This window comes from Talpa europaea (assembly GCF_964194135.1).
Source record: "Talpa europaea genome assembly, chromosome: 13".
Lineage (NCBI taxonomy): Eukaryota > Metazoa > Chordata > Mammalia > Eulipotyphla > Talpidae > Talpa > Talpa europaea.
Window position 1 is genome coordinate 27291586 of NC_140080.1, and position 22693 is coordinate 27314278.

At 36.9% G+C, this 22693-nt stretch overlaps 1 protein-coding gene across 1 annotated transcript in view; it reads right to left on the reverse strand.

The window, feature by feature from the left end:
* Window positions 1-22693, reverse strand: part of KIF3A (kinesin family member 3A) — a gene marked incomplete at both ends in the record, with an annotated part of 45765 nt that overhangs the window by 18303 nt on the left and 4769 nt on the right. The window contains 3 exon segments of the mRNA XM_084251899.1: window positions 8572-8677; window positions 15175-15259; window positions 15406-15550. Of these exon segments, the coding sequence (XP_084108025.1) occupies window positions 8572-8677; window positions 15175-15259; window positions 15406-15550 (336 nt within the window).

Here is a 22693-nt window from a genome sequence, read left to right on the forward strand (position 1 = left end):
GCACAATTAGCAATTACTAGAAATTTATCTGACAGTTTATGTTGAAAAGAAAGGAATTTATAATGTTTCTTATATCAAAGAGATAATTTCACAGAACAAAAACACTTCAAGTAATACTTAAGTTCACTGGCTAAAAAATAGTTTACAGAAAAATACATATCATGAAAAACATGAAAAATGATTGTTGATTCAGGTGTCTCTATAAAGTATTACGTTCTGGCTCTCTAAACCACAGAACCCTTGCACATATGCATTAGGTGACACAAAGACACTCAGTACAGCATTGTTCACAACAGCAGATCAGAAACAACCAATAGGAGTGGCTATACAACAGTCAGACTATGGATTACTAAGTAGTCTTTTAAAAAAATAAGGTTGATCTGTATGACATGGAAAGATGCTTGTAATATGAACTGAGGGAAAAAGTTATAGCAGAATACATAATGATCCAATCCCTATAAAACAAAAACATCCACTCAAAACATAAGTACTTGTATGTAAGTATTTTACATAAATAAACTGTCAACAAAGTCTGCTTTGCTTTTCACAATATGCATGCACTGGATCTTTCTTAAATTTCCAAGTACTTTATTTTTTAATTTTTTTTAAAGATTTATTTATTTATGCATACAAGAGCTGGAGTACAGGCCAGAGGTGTGGGGGGTGAGAGGATTCATCAGAGACAGAGTGGGGAACAGAACAGGCAGATTGACCAAAGTACAGTGTTGAGGGGAGCAGCAGGCGAGTCAGGAGAGGTCTGCTGTGCCATGGGGTAGCTCCCTGGCTGGCCGGGGATTGAACTCATGCTGCAGAGGCTGCTGATTGCTTGATAGTGCAGTGCTTAACCCCTTGTGCCACCAGGGAGGGCCCCAAAATTTCCAAGTACTTTAAAAAACATGTTAATTTTACCCAATGCCAACATTACTCCCTACTGTATTTTCATGGAGAACTTCTCCATGCAAGTTTTGATTTTAAAAGTTTTTGATGTTAAAAGGATATTCTTTACTGGCAAATAACTATATTAAAAGTTAGATAACCAAACTGTAAGTTAATAAAGCCTGATTAAATAAAAAATGTGTGAAAGTGCAATGATTTGTTACTCCATATTATGATATCATTCTATTCTTTTTAAAACCAAATTGTGAATCTATGAATTTTTCCAAAAATATAAAAAACTATTAAATCAGACACCACTTCAAATCATCTGATCACTAGAGATACACATGCATGTTTTCATGGAATGTTAGGTCTAATTTTATCTTCTGGGTTTTTTCCACTTAACACTATCTCCTATGTACATATCCATGTAAAAACAACTTGAAAATTTTACTGAAATTAATTTTACTATTACTATACTGAGAAATATCTGGGATTTCCACCTTCCCCTCCATTTTAGGTCCTTATAAGGAATACTAGTATGAGCATCTTTAAGCAGATATCTCATTTTTTTTCTTTAGGATTTATTATTTCCATTTATTTATCATTAGGATGTACCTTCCAAACTGAAATTACTAGGTCAAAGGTTAAGACTAGTTTTACATAACTATGTGATAATCAAATCACACTGTAACAGTGTTTTTCATTTTGGAATGGAAGAAAACAAGCAAACTGAAAAACCATGAAATAGTTTAGTAGTATTGCTTTTACAGTATAAGTAAAACATACTATTTCTGGTTGTGAAAACAAATCAATGCTGCTAAAAGTGACCTCCACTGAATTTCACAATTCCTAGGAGAGAAGAGTGTGCAGCACTCAAGCAAACTCTTTGTTCCAATCTACTGACATATCACAATATGAATAACCAAAAATTACTCCAGTTTTAATGTTTGTCAAAATATTTATAGACTCATGTATATATAATATTTACTGCAGTATTACTGATAATAGAAAAATTGAAAACAGGGTCTCCTTGGTGGCACAGGCGGTTGAGCACAGCGCTGTGAAGCTATCCACAGTCTCTGCTGTGCGGGTTCAATACCAGTCTGCCGTGGAGATACCCACATGGCGCAGCAGACCTCTCCTGACTCGCCTGCTGCTCCTCTCAGCAGTGTATTTCAGTTAGTCTGCCTGTTCTGTTCCCCACTCTGACTCTGGTGAATCCTCGCACCCTCCTGCACATCTGGCTTGTACCCCGGTTTTTGTATGCATGAATAAATAGATCTTTAAAAAAAAAAAGAAAAGGAAAACTGAAAACAACTCAAAAATCTATTAATAAATGATTGGGTCAATAAATAATGGCAGATTCATAGAATGAAATGCTATATTATTTTTATTTTTTTTTTATAGAGGCACGTTTTATTTATTTATTTGTTTTGTTTTGTTTATACATGCACTGGGTACAGTCAGAAGCGTGGGAGGGTGAGAGAATTCACCAGAGCCAGAGCGGGGAGCAGAGCAGGCAGAAGGACCGAAGTACACTGCTGAGGGGAGCAGCGGGCGGCAGGAGAGATCTGTGTGCCCTGTGGGACCCTCCTCCGGTGGCCGGGGAGCAGCCGGGGATCGAACCGGCGCTGCAGAGGCCGCGGGCAGCTTCGCAACCCAGAGCTCAACCGATGCGCCACCGGGGAGGCCCGCTATATTATTTTTAAATGCCTGTGTATGTCCTAGTGGGTGCTAATGTAAAGTGATCTCCAAGATAATATTAAGTGAATAGAGTACTATTATCTGAACTATTAAAAAAAAGGTTAAGTACTCTCTCTAAAAACACAAACACTCAGGCACACATACACTATATCAAGAAGAGCACATGAGAAACTACTAGAAATTGTCACCAGAAAAGGGAACAAGGTAACGGAGACCAAAGGGTATGACAAAGACTTGTTTTTCAATACAAACTTGTGTTCCGAATTTGATTATCATGTTTGGATGATCTATTGAAAAAGATAATTTTTCAAAGAGGAAGTTTATTGTTTCAAAGGCTTAAAAACACTGGTTTGTAGAAATATTAACAATTTACAATGATAGCCACAATGTAAGTGTACCTGACTAATTTAAATTTGCATTTTAGTTGCTAGGCATGTTAGGTGTTTAGCTGAGAGCTGACTTATTTTTTTAAGTATAGAATTAACTACTTTTATATTATAAACTGTACAAATGGGTATGAATCCTGTAGTTGTATCAATTTTGATCTATTTTAAGTAGCACCTTGTATTCCACATTTTCCTGCTTCACTATATTCCTTTTAATTATTTTACTATATTTCAATATATTTATACTTCTAAGTTAGAACTTTTCTACTTGGAGATTGTTCTTGAACTTCATTTACTCATTAAGAATTTTTTTCGGGGCCTCCCCGGTGGCAGAGTGGTTGAGCACTGGCTTGCGAAGCTGCCTGCAGCCTCTGCAGCGCTGGTTCAATCCCCAGCTGCTCCCCGGCCACTGGGGGAGGGTCCCGCATGGCACGCAGACCTCTCCTGCCGCCTGCTGCTGCCCTCAGCAGTGTACTTCAGTTCTTCTGCCTGCTCTGCTCCCCGCTCTGGCTCTGGTGAATTCTCTCACCCTCCCAAGCTTCTGACTGTACCCAGTGCTTGTATAAATAAATAAATCTTTTAAAAAAAAATTATTTTTTTCCTTAGGCCTCCCCTGGTGGCACAGACAGTTGAGTGCAGCGCTGTGAAGCTGTCTGCAGTCTCTGCAGCACCAGTTTGATCCCAGACTGCCAGGGAGAATCCCACATGGTATAGCAGACCTCTCATGTCTTGCCCGCTGCTCCCCTCAGCAGTGTGTTTCACTCAGTCTGCCTGTTCTGTTCCCCACTCTGTCTCTGGTGAATCCTCTCACCCTCCTGGGTGTTTGACCTGTATCCCAGTTCTTGTATGTATGAATAAATAAAAAATCTTTAAAAAAAAAAAAAAAGAATTTTTTTCTCACTTATCTCGGGTCTTCAGATTCCTTTATTTTCATTTTATTTTCTCACTGGAAATTTTTAGTTTTCCTTGAATAACTCTCACAAACCATGTTAAACTGATTCTCATAATGAGAGATTTTAGTCACTATTGTGAATGGAATTTTGTTTAAAATTGTTTAAATAAGCAATACATGAGCATATTCTCTGCACGAAAATTTGAAAATACAAACACACAAAAAACAAAATGAAACTCCCTACATCCATTTTTCCCAATTTTACTTCCCCTTTCCTAAAAGTAAACACTATTAAAAATATTTTCATTTTGTTATTTCACATATACAAATGTGGAGACACAGATATATTGTCCAAATATATACTTTAATAACTTGTGTTTTTATACTATAAATAAGATACGGTACATACTGCTCTATAATCTGCTTCTTTTCTCACCCAATGATATACCTTACAAATCTTTTGGGTGTCTAGATACAGATTTAAGTCATTGTTTTCAACAGCTTCATTATAATCCATAGTATTTTTGTACTATAATGTACATGTAACTAGCATTCTAGTGATAGTTAAAGTGTGCAAAATTGTTATTATAAATAATGTTTAATAGGCTTTTTTTTTTGTTAATATTTTCTAGACTAATATATCCAGGATAACGGAAATTTCTAAAATTTCAACAATACAGGTGTACTGTCCTTGACAACAGCCATCCCACTTCACATTTCCTCACAGTGCCCATTTCTTCAGGGCTCCATTGACCTGGATATCCTATCATACAAACTGAGGAGTGAAGTAGCTCTCACTATTGTCTTAACATTCATTTTCCTGATTATGTGTGAGGTTGAACATCTTTTCATATGCTTACTATTGTGTACAGTTCTTTTACAGATAATCTTTTTATACATATCTTTTGCTCATTTTCCTGTTGAGTTGGCCTTCTATTACTTGGTTTATAAGAATGCAATAGATTATTTTAAATTTGTTTAATTTTCTTGAGTTTGCAGATTTATAGTCTACATATAAAAACTTAAAAAAAAGTTTACTCCCTATGTTCTTATCCTTTACCTCTCATCTCTAATTGCAACTACCAGCATCACTAGTACTACACTTGGGATACCTGTATACTAAATATTGCTGAAGTTTTCTGTTCTTTGGGGAAAAAATTTGAAACAAGTATTAAAAACAGTAACAATTTAATTTTGCTTCAATTTTTCTTGTGAACTGAAGGAAGGCAACATAGTGAGTGCCTGGTTAATGCTAACTAGTGGTCTAGGTTTAAGTACTCTCTCTGCCACTAAGTTGTGTATTTCCTTGGACAAAATACTTAGACTAAGTTTTGGGGAAGAGTGTCAACTATTCAACATTGAAGTAAAGGTTGATAAATTGGAACTGATGTTCCAGGAAGCTGACTCTGATCTGGATTACATTCAATTCAAGAAGGAAGAGGAATCAATAATAATCCTGATTCAACAGGCAAAAAATACCATTCTACTATTTACTGTAGCAATAAAGTCTCTATATCAAACTTTGTAAACCAACTGTTGAACAGAAAGTGACTAAAAGCCACACTTGTGCTACTTCGTTTTTTGTTTTTAAAGATTTATGCATACAAGAACTTGGGTGTTGGTCAGAGGTGTGGTGGTGGGGCACGGGATGAGAGAATTGACCAGGGACAGAGTGGGGAGAACAGGCAGATTGAAATACACTGCTGAGGAGAGTAGCGGGCGAGACAGGAGAGGTCTGCTGTGCCGTGAGGGTTTGTTCCCTGGCCGGGGATCGAATTCATGTTGCAGTGGCTGGCTATAGCTTGATAGCGCTGTGTCTTTAACCCCTGCGCCACAAGGGAGGCCCCCTCATTTGTGGTACTTTGAATAAGACTATGACCATGATACAAAAATTCCAAAAGCAAACAGACTTGGATCGGTTACCCCTGACCAAAGATGAGAAAACTGCAAGAACACAATTAAAATCTCACACATCAGATTTACAAAGACATGGAGTAGCAAGAGGGAAGAGATCGGGCCTCCCCGGTGGCGCAGCGGTTGAGCGCTGGGTTGCGAAGCTGCCCGCGGCCTCTGCGGCGCCGGTTCGATCCCCGGCTGCTCCCCAGCCACCGGAGGAGGGTCCCACATGGCGCGCAGACCTCTCCTGCCGCCCGCTGCTCCCCTCAGCAGTGTACTTCGGTCCTTCTGCCTGCTCTGCTCCCCGCTCTGGCTCTGGTGAATTCTCTCACCCTCCCGCACTTCTAACTGTACCCAGTGCATGTATAAAAAAAAAAAAAAAAAAAAAAAAAAACCAGCAAACAAATAAAGCATGCCTCTAAAAAAAAAAAAAAAAAAAAAAAAAAAAAGAGGGAAGAGATCAATTCCAAGAGATTTTGAAAAATGTCTTGTTAGCACTTGATGTGGGGAGATGGTGAATAAGGAGACTTGGCTTGGGTGAATGGATAGTGATGTCGTTCACAACAGTGGAATATAGGAAGGACAGAGAATTACAGAAAGTTTAATCAAAAAGATTGAATGGGAACAAACAGAATTAAAAAATACATGCATAATTAGTCTTTTGATTTTAGGCAAAGAAGTCTCTAACACTATTTTGCATCTGGTTTTGTATTACCATAGGTGTCCTGGCCTACTGTAAAAGAATATTTATGTACTATCATGTCAGACAAATGTGAATAAGGGTGCTTTAGAAATTAAAGGATTAAAAAATTGCATTATACATTATATATGTGTATAATTTTTTTGAAAAATTTGACTGAAGATGTGATCCCATTATCAGTAAGACCTAGAGTCCCTCAAAAACCTAACTTTAGTAATAAGCTAGCTTTTCTGTGTCAGCCTTCCTTTTCGATTTTTTTCTCAGTCTGTCTGCTAATTTTAGCAACATGAGCTCTACTTTCAAACGCTGTTTTAGACTGCCCTTGTTGTATTTTAATACTATCTCTGTTCTCCTTCGACCAATAGAAACTGTTCATTCTATATGAAATCAGAAGTATACCAGCAGCCATTATTTGCCAGTGCTCTATGTGTGTTAATTTTTTTTTCCTCCTTGAGTGTTATCTTTATTTTTAAGTAACTAATGGCAATAAGGTATCCAAAATCAGGACAAATTTTGATAAAAAAAATGTTAATCACAGGGTTATTTCTAATAGCAGGTAAACAGGAAAGTAACTCATGGCATATCTATAAAATAAGAGGTCAAATTACCAATAAATTACTAGTTAATATTCTGGGAAATACTGAAGCTATGTTAAACTAGAAAGTTCAAGAGTTAAGGTTGAGCTTTGAAGTCACATATAAGATGTAAATAGCAGGTTTTAAATTCTGGCTGAGTGAACCTGAGCAAATTGCTTATGTATGTCAGGAGGCTGGAAGCACAATAAGATAAAGTGTCTGAGTTTGATATTTGGTAATCCTTCCATAAATGATATGCCATTTGTGTAGTAATAATAAAGCACTAAAAGGACTAGGACCAACACATCAAATGTTAGTTCTGAAAGTTACAGAATTCTGCTTTTCTGCTATACAGTATGTATGTCCACTGGCAAACTTCTAACAGCTGACAAATAGGGTTGGGAGAGTAGATTCAGTTATAATTGTCTTGTCCTGTTTGAATATTTCATGAACAGAAGCCCTACCCTCTTTTTCAAATTATAAAGAAATAAGTTACACCTTAGGACAGATAATCATTTTCCTCAGTATTAGGCAATTAATGTTAAGGAAGTTCTTGTCATGGAATGGCTCTGGGATGTGATGCTGATTGGTAGGAATGAAAATTACAGTAACATGAAGAGGTTATAATAAATTCTTAGTGTTAAAGTGGTTTTCTTTTCAAGCAGGGAATGAAAACTAGATTGTACTATTTTTCCTATGACATCCTTCAAAAATATCTTCTAAATGTTAGTTCTTCCCACCTACTCCCCTTAAAATTATTCTCTACGCATTTCTTCATATTCACTTGTTACCCAAGTTTCATTTACTACCTCTTTGCAGATTCCCACATATAACTTCTAGTAGACTAGATCCTTATTTCAAAACACCTCTACCTGAATATTCATATCAAACATGTCCATGAACAGTTACTCCTTTTACTATTTTGTTAATGGAATGTTAGCTAGTATTTAAAAGTTTATACCCCTTTCTTCTTAGTCAATAAAATCTAATTCTGCCTCTGAAATATTCGTACTATTCAACTTCCACTTTATTTTTACTCTTACTAACCTAACAAAGGTCTTTTATTTCTCATATGAATTATAATTACTTTCCCCCTTTGTAACAATGATGTGATTAGGTCTTAAATTTAAGAGACCTAAGTTGTAAAAAAAAAACAATAAACTAAGTTTCCGTTTCCTTCATTACAAAATAGAAATTTAATACTTTCATAGTTGACTCTGAGGATTAAATGAAATTCTTATAAAGCACTTACCATATTGTAGGAAATCAATAAATGTTACCAGTATTATTATAGTTAAACTGAGACAGTTACATGAGAATTTCAGATACAGTATTACTGAAAAATAAAATTGTAGTCAGCATGGAAATCAATCTGATTTTTTTCATTCACAATGCTCTCTCTTATACAGTAAGTAAACAAAGAGGAAGTGTTTTCAAGAAAGCTAAAAATCCAAATCTTTTTGGGTAAAATTCCACACCAGTTACTTATAAACCAGCCTACTCAACACATATTTAATCCCAGTTATGCATTATACTTACGATTTTTGTGGCCTAGAGTCATAATTCTATCCATATCATCAGCATTATTTACCACGTAAGCTGATAAATCTTTGATATAAACTCCCACATCAGGTCTTTCTTTAACCTAAAAAAAATCATAAAGTATTACACATATATCTGTATTTCTTCCAGTTATTTACTGAATATTTATTATATATTGGACACTGTTAGACAGTGATGATGTAGTAATGAATAAGAAAGACATAGTCTCTATGCGTTTGAAGTTACAATCTCATAAGAAGGAAGAACGTAAAAACATAAACAAATAATCACAAACAAAAATATTATTTCAATTGTGATAATGCCATGGGTGGGGTGAAGGAAAGAACAGTACAAAAATATAGTATAAAGATGTTTAAGCTAAAATTTGAAGAAATAAGAGACAGCCAATCTGGGTTGGAATCTGGTAAAGAGTAAGTGCAAAGATCATGAAATGTGAAAACACTAGGCACTTTAATAAACAAGCATTAAGCAAACCAGGAAAAAAAAAAAAAAGGTCTCCCCTGGTGGTGCTGCAGAGGTTGAGCGCTGGGCACTCACCCTCTGCAGCACTGGTTCGATCCCTGGCCACTGGCGAGGGTCCCACATGGCGCGCAGACCTCTCCTGGCGCGCCCGCTGCTCCCCTCAGCAGTGTATTTCGTCGGTCTGCCTGTTCTGTTCCCTGCTCTGGTGAATTCTCTCACCCTCCCACGCTTCTGACTGTACCCAGTGTTTGTATGAATAAATAAATAAATCTTAAAATAAAAAAAAGGTCAGAATGGCTGGAAAGAGTAGGAAAAAAATGGAAGGGATATCTGGCTAGAAAGATAGGCAGAAATAAGATTAAGCTTAACTAATGGTCTTTACATTAACAGTAATTTGAAGCTACCAGAGAATTTTATTTGAGTGAAATGATGAGATTTATTGATATCCATGTAAAAACAGTACCTTTCTGTGAGTGATCTTATGAGAACTTTTACCAAATTTGAAGAATGTATTTAGGATAGATTTACCTAAAATATACATAGTGTTAAAAATACAAGTATCTCTCAGAGGACCCCAAAAGTCACCTCTACCTGTCTATAGAATAAAATTAAACTGAAGGAAAGGACTGTAGCAGCCTGCGAAAAAAGTGATTCCACAGGTATTATAACCTTATAGACAAAGATGACAACAGAAGTTTGAAAAACAATCCCAGAAACAAAAGTCACAAAGCTGATTTTAGATATAGTTAGGGCTTTTGGGTTTTTTTGTCTTTTATAACAATTATAATATGTACTTAAGCAGTAGGAAAAAGTATCCTTTTTCTGTCACAGGATATAAATTAAACCTTAATTTTATTATTAGCAAAAGGAGTGTGTTGGTTTCTACAGACCAGTGGGCTTCAAAACATGTGCTCTGAAAAGCCCTTATAAGGTGCATGGTGGCACTGAGAAAACCGCCTTGGGAGGGTGGAGGGCTACATGGCCAGACAAGTTCTAATGAGAGCTTTCCTTTCATCTATCTTATACATTATGCTTCTACTAAGGTTTTCATTTGAAGAAAGTGTTTAAATGCTTTAAACATTTTAAAAAGTTTGAAAATAACTGGTCTACATCAATGCTTCTCAGGAAATCTATAGTAAAGAACAATGTGGAGGGCCTCCCCGGTGGCGCAGCGGTTGAGCACTGGGTTGCGAAGCTGCCCGCAGCCTCTGCAGCGCTGGTTTGATGCCCGGCTGCTCCCCGGCCACCGGAGGAGGTTTCCCACATGGCGCGCAGACCTCTCCTGCCGCCCGCTGCTTCCCTCAGCAGTGTACTTCGGTCCTTCTGCCTGCTCTGCTCCCCGCTCTGGCTCTGGTGAATTCTCTCACCCTCCCGCGCTTCTGACTGTACCCCAGTGCTTTGTATAAATAAATTAAATAAATAAATAAAATAAAATAAATAAATCTTTTAAAAAAAAAAAAGAACAATGTGGATATTTCTAATCTGGCAAACTGCTATTTCTGTAAAATACAAAAATCATGATCTTCAATGCCATGGCAATATCAAATTACTATAAAGCTTTTTTTTTTAAGCATTTTAAGCATTTTATTCTCACTTTCTGTACTCATCTCATTTCTGAACATAAATATTCTTCAAATTGGCACCAGTCTATAGAGTCTAAGGTCATTTGTAAACAATATATTAATTCATTAAGTACAGGTGAATGATTAGATATGATAGATGAAGAAATGAAGTATGACTAAAGATTTATGAACATTAAAAAATGGGCAGTAATGTTACGAATTAATAAAACAAATTTGATTAATAACAAACATAGCTTATAACATTAAAACAATGGATCTCAATGGTGGCAGTTACTCCCACACTCAGAATGTTTTAGAAATTTGTGGGGGAAGTTTATGGTTCACTTGAGGATACTATTAGTATTCATAGGCAGGGCCCAGGGATACTAAATATCCTGAAATGGAAGGGATGACCTCAACCAATTAAGAATTGTCCCATCTAACAGTCAATGTTCTACTAGGTATTCACATGGATAAAAAATATTTGAGTATGGACTCAAAGTACTTTACATATAAAAACAAAATGCTTCTCCATAGTAATGATATTAATATAAAAATGCAGGAAAAAACTAACTTGCTCAGAACTCTCCTATTCAGATCTAGTAGTAACTAAAAGACCTTGTCACTGACAATAACACAAATCAAGGTGTTTAGGACCAATACAATCCACTTATAATAGTCTGTATTTGTGGCTGTGGTAGTCGTGATTATAACATGTCCCTAACTACTTCATATATCATTGAACGTGATCACATCTAAACATTTACTTACTGAAATATCAGCACTTTAAGTACTTTTAGTCTCCTTTATGACACAAGTGGGTAGCATATTGAAATTTTCAAAATTACACATTTAGGCAGATTTTATTTTCTATAAATTTTACTTCAGGATTGCCAAACATAATAAAATATGATGAAACAGGGACACTGGATCTAATGAAATGAGAATCACTGACAAGACTTCCTGAGAATAAACCGCATTTATAATTACCAGTACAAAAAGGGAAGTTCTTGCCAAATGATTTTTATTCTAATAATTTGAGTGATTAAAAAAATAAACTTTTGGGCCTCCCCGGTGGCACAGTGTTTGAGCACTGGGCTGCGAAGCTGCCCACGGCCTCTGCAGTGCCGGTTCAATCCCCGGCCACCAGTGAGGGTCCCACATGGCGCGCAGACCTCTCCTGCTGCCCGCTGCGCCCCTCAGCAGTGTTCGTCATCAGTCTGCCTGTTCTGTTCCCTGCTCTGGCTCTGGTGGATTCTCTCACTCTCCTGTGCTTCTGACTGTACCCAGTGCTTGTATAAATAAATATAAATCTTAAAAAAAAAATACCAATATAAACATTTAAAGGGAAATCTCTTTTGTTGTCTGACTCAAATACTAAAATATGTGGAGATATTTTACCAAATTTTACCAGTCACTTATTACCTGATTTAATAGTCCTGCTTCAAGAATTTATTCACAGATATGCCTGCACATGTATGAAACATATACTGGTCTATTTACTGCAAAATTGTTTGTAATGTAATAGTCAAAGAAAAGAGGACCTCCCTTGTGGCCTAGGGGTTAAGTCTCAGCACTACCACTGTGAAGGCCCATCGCAGTGGCCTGAGTTGGATCCCTGGCCAGGGAGCTGACCCACATGGCACAGCAGACCTCTCCTGTCTCACCTGCTGCTCCCCTTAGTAGTGTATTTCAGTAGGTCCACCTGTTCTGCTACCCACTGTGTCTCTGGTCAATCCTCTCACACCACACATCTCTGGCCTGTACCCCAGGTTCTACACAAAAAATAAATTAAAATAACTTGTTTTTAAAAATAAAGAAACAACACAAGTATTCAACAGAGGACTGGCAAAATAAACTTATGTGCACACAAAAAAATACTACATGGCCTTTTAAAAAGACAAAAGGAAAAAAAGAAAAAGAACGAGGAAGCTTTCTCTGTATTGATTTTTGGAAAGAGTGCCATAACTCCCTGTTCAGTGAAAATAAAAAACAAAACACAAAAGGAAAAAGAAGTCTTCTCAATAAAAAATGGTAAAATAACTGGACATCCACATGCAAAAGAATGTGGAACCTTTCTTTGTATATCAAACAATACAAAAATTAAATCAAAATGTATCAAAAGACCTAAACATAAGCGATAAAACCACGGACCTCTAAGAAACAAACGAAAGTGTAAATCTTCATGACCTTGGCTGAATTAATGGTTCCTGAGATACAACATCAAAATCGACATTATCAAATTTTAAAGGTGTATGCTTCAAAAGACATCAAGAAAGTAAAAAGACAACTAACAGATGGGGAAAAATTGCAAATCAAGTATCTGATAAAGGAACTGTATCTAGAAACTAGGATTTCTAGAAACATATAACTCAATAATAAAACCACAAACAGCCCATCTAAAAATCTGAATAGGTGTTTTTCCAAAGAAGGTAGCCATATAGTCACTAAGCGTATAAAAAGGTGCTCAACATCATTAGCAACAGAGAAATGAAAATCAAGCTCACAATAAGATCCTACTTTGTAGCCACTAAAATGGGTACAGTAAGATTCAAATAATAACAGGTAATGACAGGGATGTGGAAAAATCAGAAATCTCACATGCTGCTGATGGGAATGTGAGATGGTGCAGAAATAGGTAAACAATCTGGCAGTTTCTCAATTGGAGTTGTCACATGCTCTAGCAATTGCACTCAAAGATATATAACCAAGGAAACTGAAAACATATTCACACAAAAACCAGTATAGTATGTCCATAAAAGCATTAGTCATAAAAGACAAAAAATTTTAAAAATCCAAATATTCAACTAATGAGGGGATTAATAAAATGTGTGATAACCATACAAGGCATTATTATTCAGCAATAAAAGGAAATGAGGTACTGATACTTGATACAACATGGAAAATGAAAAATTTATGCTAAGTGAAAGAAAGTAGTCACAAAAGAATTACATATTGTATTTCTTTGTAAATCAAAAATCAGGCAAGTCTGTAAAGACAGAAAGTGGATTAATAGTTGCCTAGGACTAGAGAATACAGTGGGGGTTTTAGGGTCCATAGGGGCTTGGGGCTTCTTTCAGAGTTAACAAAAATGCTCTAAAATTGATGTGGTGATAGATGCATAACCCTATAGATATATTAAGTTAATAAATTGTACATTTAAAATGGGTAAGACGGTATGCCAATTTAACTCAATAAAATAAAAACATGAAGTACCTTTTAAAACATGAAGTACTGATTCAGAATGAACTTTGAAAACATTATACAAAGTGAAAGAAGCCAGATACAAAGGGTCAAATATCATACTATTCCATTTATATGAAATGTCCAGAAAAGACAAATCCATAGAGATAGGAAGTAAATTACTGGAGGCTGGGAGATGGAGAAATGGGAGAGTAACTATTAATAAGCATGGGATTTCTTTTTGGAGTAATGAAAATGTTCTAGAAGTAGATGGTAGTGATGACTGCAAAACTTTATGAATATACTAAGAAACACTAAATTGTATACTTCAAAATAGTAAATATTAAGCTATCTGAATTCTCTATCAATTTTAAAAAAATAATTAAAAAAATAATTCAGGTACACTTATCAGTTAATTGCATAATGTACCGACTCAAATTCTTTAACCATGTGATAATTATTGAGAAAGGTGGCTGCGGTTGTAAAAGGGCAACGTGAAACATCTATGTTGATGGAAATGGTTAGTATTGGCTGTGTAGTGGACATACTAATCTATGCATGTGATAGAATAGTACGGAACACAAATGAGTACAAGAAAAACTGGGGATATCTGAGATCTGTAAAGTGTAGCAATATCAATATCCTGGCAGTGATACTATAATATAGCTTTGTAAAATGTTGCCATTGAGGAAAAGTTTGTAAAGGGTAGATCTCTATAAAGGGTAATCGCTCTATTATTTCTTAGAACTGCATGCGAATTTACATTTATCTCAACAAAATTTTAATTTAAAAAAAAAAAGGACAGATCGGGCTTCCCTAGTGGCACAGGGGTTAAAGTCTCAGGGCTATCAAGTTATCGCCAGCCACGGTGGCATGAGTTCAATCCCCAGCCAAGGTGCTAATCCATATGGCACAGCAGACCTCTCCTGTCTCACCCACTGCTCCCCTTAGCAGTGTATTTCAGTAGATATGGCTGCCCTCTTCCCTACTCTTTCTCTGGTGAATCCTCTACCCCCTGCGCCTCTGGCCTACACCCCAGTTCTTGTAAGCATAAATAAATATAAAAGTAGACAGATCAGTGATAATAATATGCTACTTTTGGGGTGAAAATAAAATTGAATTTGTTTGTACTTATATAAAAAGGAACACTGAAAGGATACTGAAAGTGGGTATCATAGGATGGGGAGAATGGGGCAGAAGGGGAGGACAAGACTTTTCAAAGCAAGAATTTTTTTTCAATTTTTTTTAATCATGTGATCCTGTTATCTGTCTAATAAATAAGTAAATTATTAAAAGTAACTTTTGTACAAAAAGGACTTTAACTTAGTAAATATTGTGCTCTGGAAAGTACTCCAATTTCAATTACTCTTACCTCTAACCTCTGTGTCTGATCCTTGCCCAAAAGGTCACGAACTTCTTCATTATATATTTCCAAATAAGATACTCGAACCAAAAATCTATAAATAAAACATCATTTTTAAAAACATAAAACTGCCCCTATAGGTATTCTATTTTTTTAAGAGTGCTGATAAAATTAACACCAACTTTGTCTTTTCCATGTTTGTATTTGTCAACATTAAAAAATAAAAGAATTCTCTTTTACCTCGTATCACCTTCTGCTTTTGCAATATGACCAAATATGTGAGCAAATGAATTTGGAATGATTCCTCTAAGTTCAGGAACAGCTCGAACGCCTTCCATAGTAAAAGTTTTGCCTGTTCCAGTTTGTCCATATGCAAAAATAGTCCCTGAAAATGACGAAGAAAATAATGATTTTTGCAGTCCAATGCTATAGAACTACAAATTAATTCCTTTGACACTATGATGCAACTTGTTCCAGATTTAAAATTATCCTAGTTCATATTTCTCTTTATTATCAACAATTATAAACATGTACTCTGTGCTACAAGAGTAAAGCATTTGCAGTATTCCTCAATGAACCCGCTTCTTGTCTTGAGAGATAATCCAAGTTGTAGAACAGGAATAGGGGGGCCCAAGTAGTGATTGGCAGCATCCCTGACTTGAAAAGGAGTTGCAGTCTAGAGAGGCCACGTACTTATAATTTGTAGGGCACCATACCAGAGAAGAGAAAGTCACAGACAAAGCTCCAAAGACCTGCAGGGTCATCCTCCACACACACAGGCCAGGAACAGTATCTGTTGCCACCAGTCAAACTTAACCTTATGATTCATGGGATACTAGGCACAGTATACAAAAGGGTTTTGTCACAGTCATAGGAAATAGGAACCCCTGACTGAGAACTGGCCTCTTCCTAACTAAAAAATTTAAAAGGAAAGATCTGAAAGAATCAAACTGTTTTCAAGTAACTGCATCCCAGAACAAAGATCACAAACATTTACAGGAATAAAAAATATCCAAGGTCAAATCTGCAATGTTCACATCCAACCAAAAAGTGCCGAAGTTGAAAAAAAAAAAAAGATATCATTTATAATGAAAAATCCACCAATGGAAACCAACTCAGAAACGACACGGACATTGAAATTGGCAGACAAGGATATTAAGAATAATAAAAACTGGGCCTCCCTGGTGGCACAAGGGGTTAAGATGCAACCTATGAAGCTCTCTACAACCACTGCGGCACAGTTAGATCCTCCGCTGGCCAGGGAACAACCCACATGGCGCAGTAGACCTCTCCTGACTCGCCCGCTACTCCCCTCAGCAGTGGTCAATCTGCCTGTTTGTGTTCCCCACTGTCTCTGGTGAATCCTCTCACCCTCCACACCTCTGGCCTGTATCTTGTATACATAAATCGATCTTAAAAAAAAAAAAAGAGTAATAAAAACTATATTATGTTGAAAAGAAACCTGGATGGAAGATATAACAAAAACCCAAATCAAACTTCCAGAGATGAAAACTACAAAGTGTGAAATGAAAAAATACAACAGACAGGGTTAAAGGTACACTAGACAACGCAGAAGGGAAGATCAATAAACTTGAAAACATATCAACAGAAACAACAAAAAATGAAACAAATGGAATTAAATTAGAAATCAGTAACAGAACATCTCTGGAAACTCAAAATATTTGGAAACTAACACATTACTAAATAATTCACTATCAAAGAAGAAATCAAGAGGGGATGTAGAAAGTATTTTGTATTGCATGAGAACGAAAACTCAGTATGTCAAAATCTACAGGAATCCACTAAAATAGTACTTAGGGGGTAAATAACAGCATTGAAGCTCTATATTAGGAAGAAAGGCCTCAAAAACAATGATCTCGGGGCCTCCCTGGTGGCACAAGAGTTAAGACACAACCTATGAGGCTGTCCGCAGCCACTGCAACACGAGTTCAATACCTGGCCAGGGAGATACCCACATGGCACAACAGACCTCTCCTGACTCACCCGCTGCTCCCCTCAGCAGTGTACTTTGTTTGGTCAATCTGGCTGTTCTGTTCCCCATTCTGTCTCTGGTGAATCCTCTCAGCCCCCCGCCCCTGCGCCTCTTGCCTGTACCCCAGCTCTTGTCTGCATAAATAAATAAATCTTAAAAACAAACAAACAAAAAAACAATGACCACAACTTCCATGTTAAGAACAAGCAAAAGGTGCGCAGGGGTTCAAGTCTCTCGCAGGGGTTAAAGTTATTACCAGCCACTGAGGCATGAGTTCCATCCCTGGCCAGGGAACTAATCCACATGGCACAGCAGATCTCTGTCGTGCCTGCTGCTACCCTCAGCAGTATATTTCAGTAGATGTGCCTATTTAGCTCCCCACTCTGTCTCTGGTGAATCCTCTTATCCTCTACACCTCTGGCCTACACCCCAGTTCGTGTATGCATAAATTTTTTTAAAAAAGGAGCAAGGAAAAAGAAAATGAAGTAAGAGAAAAGAAACAAGATAAAAGCAGAAAATATTGAAATGGAAAATAAAAAAAATAAAGGACAATAAAGCCAAACACCAGTTCTTTGAGAAGATCATTAAAAATCATAAACCTCTGGCCAGACCAATCAAAAAAGAGAAAAAAAAGACACAAATTACCTACATCAGGAAAGAGAAAGATTATATTACTATAATCTAACAATAGGGGACTGATAAAAACAATTTTTCCCCAGTAAATTCAACAACTTAACAAAACTGACAAATTTTGTGAAAGGACAAACTACCAAAGCTCATTCAAGAAAATAATAGGTAACCCATATAGCCCTGTACCAATAAATAAATTATAGTTAAAAGCTTTCCCACACACACACAACCCCTCTTCTCCCAGGCTTTACTGATAAATCCTACCAAACATTTAGGGAAAATGTAATAGTAATTCTAGGTAAATCTTTCCATATAATTAAAAAGGAGGGAATACTTTCCAACTCATTCTATGTAGCATTACCCTGATGCCAAAACCAAATAGACATTACAAGAAAATTATCAAAAATTTAAACACAATTTTAGCAAATCAAATCTAACAACATACAAAAAAGTATAATACACCATGACCAAATGCATAGCTCTTTCACATTTAAAAATAATTCAGGGCCTCCCCTGGTGGTGCCGCCAGCCAGCGAGGGTCCCACATGGCACGCAGACATCTCCTGCCAGGCCCGCTGCTCCCCTTTGCAGTGTATTTCGTCAGTCTGCCTGTTCTGTTCCCCGCTCTGGCTCTGGTGAACTCTCTCACCCTCCAGCGTTTCTGACTGTACCCAGTGCTTGTATAAATAAATAAATAAATCTTTAAAAAAGATATAAAAAAAATACTTCAATGTAACTGACCATATTAAAATACGTATAAAAAACATAATTTCAACTGATGGAAAAAAACCTGCACTTGACAAAATCCCATTTAAAAAAAAAAACTGTCAGCAAACTAAAAACAGAAGGGAATTTCCTTGCTCTGATAAAGGGTATCTATGAAAAATGTAGAGATAACATTATCCTTACTGGTTTACTAGTGAAAGAGTTAATGTTTTACTTGTTTTTCTTTTTTAAGATTTATTTATGCATACAAGAACTGGGGTACAGGCCAGAGGTGTGGAGGGTGAAAGGATTCACCAGAGAGAGACCAGGGAACAGAACAGGTAGATCTACTGAAATACACTGCTGAGGGGAGCAGCGGGCAAGACAGGAGAGGTCAGCTGCACCATGTGGGTTGCTCCCTGGCTGGCCTGGGATCGAACTCATGCTGCAGAGGCTGTGGATAGCTTCACAGTGCTGTGCTTTAACCCCTTGCGCCACCAGGGAGGTCCCATACTCACCACTTCTATACAGCAATGTACTAGAGGTCCTAGCCAGTGCTACTCATATAATGAAAAGATTGGAAATAAAGAAGTTGAACTATATTTCCAGACAAGATGCTCTTGTGCATAGAAAACTGTAGTGAGTTTGTCAAAAAAAAAAAAGCAGAGTGCAGGATACAAGGTCAACCTGCAAAACACATTAATGTATCACTTTATAGTCACTGGAAAAGTTATATAATCAAAAAGAAAACCACAAGCTTTGGTAAAGAGGTGGAGAAACTGGAAACCTCACATCCCATCAACCTTATTGCTGGTGGAATATAAAAATGGAATAGCCACTGTGGAAAATCTGTCAGTTCATTTTTAGCCCAGTAATTCCACATCCATGAAAATTAAAAATATACATGCACACAAAAACTTGTACAAGAATGTTCATTGTAACATCATTCATGAAAGTCAAAAAATAGAAATAATCCAAATGCTCAGTTGATGAATGGATAAACAAAATATAATCTATTCGTGCATTCTTTAATGAGGGACGACATATGCAGTGGTGTCCCAATAGGCTGTAACATGTAGCCTGGGTGCCTCATAAGCTATACTGGTTTGCACTGCACTATATAATGTTTGTACAATGACAAAACTGCCTAACAATGCATTCAAAACTTATCCGTAACTGGGCCTCCCCTGGTGGCGCATTGGTTCTGTTCTGTTCCCCGCTCTAGCTCTGGTGAATTCTCTTACCCTCCCATGCTTCAGACTATACCCAGTGCTTGTATAAATAAATCTTAAAAAAAAAAAAAAACTTATCCATAATTAAAATACATAACTGCATATCCATGCAATGGAATGCTATGTGGCCATAAAACAAAATGAAATAATGATATAAACTACAACCTACAAACATTAAAAACATGTTAAGCAAAAGTCAGATACTAAGAAGTACAGAGCAAATGGTTTCATTTGTATGAAATGCCCAGAATCAAACTTACACACACAGAAAGTAGGTAAATGGTTGCTGAGTATGAGGGAAGAGGATGGCAAGTAACTACTAGCAGGCAGTTCTTTTTGGGGTTATGAAAATGTTCTTCAAATAGATAATGATGACAGCTGCAAAGAACTGTAAGTTTACTTAAAACACCCTGACTTGTATACTATAAAATGGTTAAAATAGTCAACTGTTAAAATCCATCTCAATGTAAAAAGTTACCTAAAATAATGAATTGCATTTCTATATATTGACAATGTATAATTACAAAAACAAATCAAACAAGACACAGAGAACTGTAACATGTTCATAGATCACAAGACTCAATATTGTCAGAAAAACAACATAATCCCTATCAAAAATCCAGCAGGTAGTTCATGTGTGTGGAAATTGACCTGATGGTCTTAACATTTCTATGAAAATTGGAAAGGACCTAGAAAAGTCAATGTCTTTTTGAAAAAAGAGTAATAAAGTTAAATAACATATACTGCCTAATTTCAAAACCTATACTATAAACATATAATAAAAAACAGGACATGGAATAGACAATCCAGAAATAAGCCTACACATGTTTAGCGGACTTCTGAAAAAATCATCAATTCTATATGGAAAGGCTGGCCTTCTGAACAAATGGTACTGAAACAACTGGATATCATAGACAAGAAATGGGGAAGTAAAGAAATAAAGAGAATAGACCCTTACTTGAGACTATAAATAAAACTTAAAATTTCTAGATGAAAACATAGGAGAAAATCTGTATCTATTTGGGTTTGGTAAAAATTTCTTGGCTATGTCACCAAAAGCATGAGACAAGAAAAAATTAATAAAATGGACTTATTCAGAATTGAAAACTTTTTCTCTTAAAAAAAAAAAAAAACACATTTTCTCTTAGAGAAAAAATACTATTAAAAATATAAAATGTGGGCCTCCCCTGGTGGCGCAGGCGGTTGAGGGCAGCACTGTGAAGCTGTCCGCAGCCTCTGTAGCGCTGGTTTGATACTGGCCGGCCGGGAGGGTCCCACATGGCACAGCAGACCTCTCCTGTCTCCCCGGCTGCTCCCCTCATCGTGTATTTCGTCAGTCTGCCTGTTCTATTCCCCACTCTGTCTCTGATGAATCTTCTCACCCTCCCCCACATCTAGCCCGTACTCTGGTTCTTGTACGTATAAATAAATCTTTTTTTTTAAGATTTATTTATTTATGCATACAAGAGCTGGGATGCAGACCAGAGATGCAGGGGGTGAGAGGATTCACCACAGACAAAATGGGGAATAGCACAGGCAGACTGACTGAAGTACACCGGTGAGGGGAGCAGCAGATGAGACAGGAGAGGTCTGCTGCACGGATAGAATACTCGTGCTGCAGAGGCTGTATATTGCTTCATAGTGCACCACCCTTGCACCACCACGGAGACCCCATAAATAAATAAGTCTTTAAAAAAATAAAAAGGAAATAAAATCAAAAGATTTAAAAATACATATATGTAAAATGACAGGCCACAGACCAGGAGAAAATATTTTCAATCGCTGATCAAGGATTGAATACAAAATACCAAAAAAGCATAAATCAGTAAGAAGACAGCCAATGGAATTTAAAAATGGGTAATAGGCAGCAGTCCCCCTGCCCACCTGTGATTATGCAGGTAGTTCTTTTCACCAACTCTCTCCCTCTGCAGGGCAGCAGCTTCTTGCCTGCCCATGACCTGTACCATGCCAGGGATTCTCCTCACTGACCCCCCTCAGCAGAGGGCGCTCTCCTCAAGGCCACCCGCCTGCAACTATGCAGGCCTCTCTCAGCAAACGTGTCCCTTTTGGGGCAGCTCTTTCTGCCCGCTTGTGTCTATGCAAGTGTCTTTTATTCTTTTGTCCCCCTTTCCTAATAAACCTGCTCTTTAAGTATTAAAAAAAAAAAAAGAAAAAAATGGGTAAAATATTTTAAGAGGTATTTTACCAAGGAGGATATACAAATAGCAAATAAATAAATAAATAAATAAATAAATAGATGCTCTGGGGCCTCCCTGGTGGCCCAGGGGTTAAAATATCAGCACTATCAAGCTATTGCCAGTCACTGCAGCATGAGTTCAATCCCTGGCCAGGGAGCTGACCCACATGGTGCAGCAGACCTCTCCTGTCTCATCCACTGCTCTCCTCAGCAGTGTATTTCAGTAGATCTGCCTGTTCTGCTCCCCACTCTGTCTCTAGTGAAACCTCTCACCCCCTGCACCTCTAGCCTACACTTCATTTCTTCTAAACATAAACAAAAACTGCAAAAAAGGGAAAAATAAATGGTCTGTACTACCAGAGAAATACAAGACATAATGGGATACCACTAAGATACCCCAGAATGGTTACAATTAAAAAAACTCATAATCTAGATGTTGGCAAGAATATAAGAAAACCATAACCTTCATATCATGCTGGTGGGGAAAAAAGTAGTACTGTACCATCATCACCTCCTTTGAAAACAGTTTGATAATCTCCCTTAAGATAAACATGCAATAACTCTATAAGCAGTAATTCCACTCGTAAGTTATCTTCCAATGAGAAAGTTTAAGATGTATCTGCATAAAGACACGGACTATTCATAGCAGTATTTAACCAAGAAACTAGAACAATCCCATCAAATAACATAAAAGATGGTAGAGTCATACGATGGAATACAATCCAGCAATGACAGCAGGACTACAAATGACATCAAGGAACTTTTTAAAGT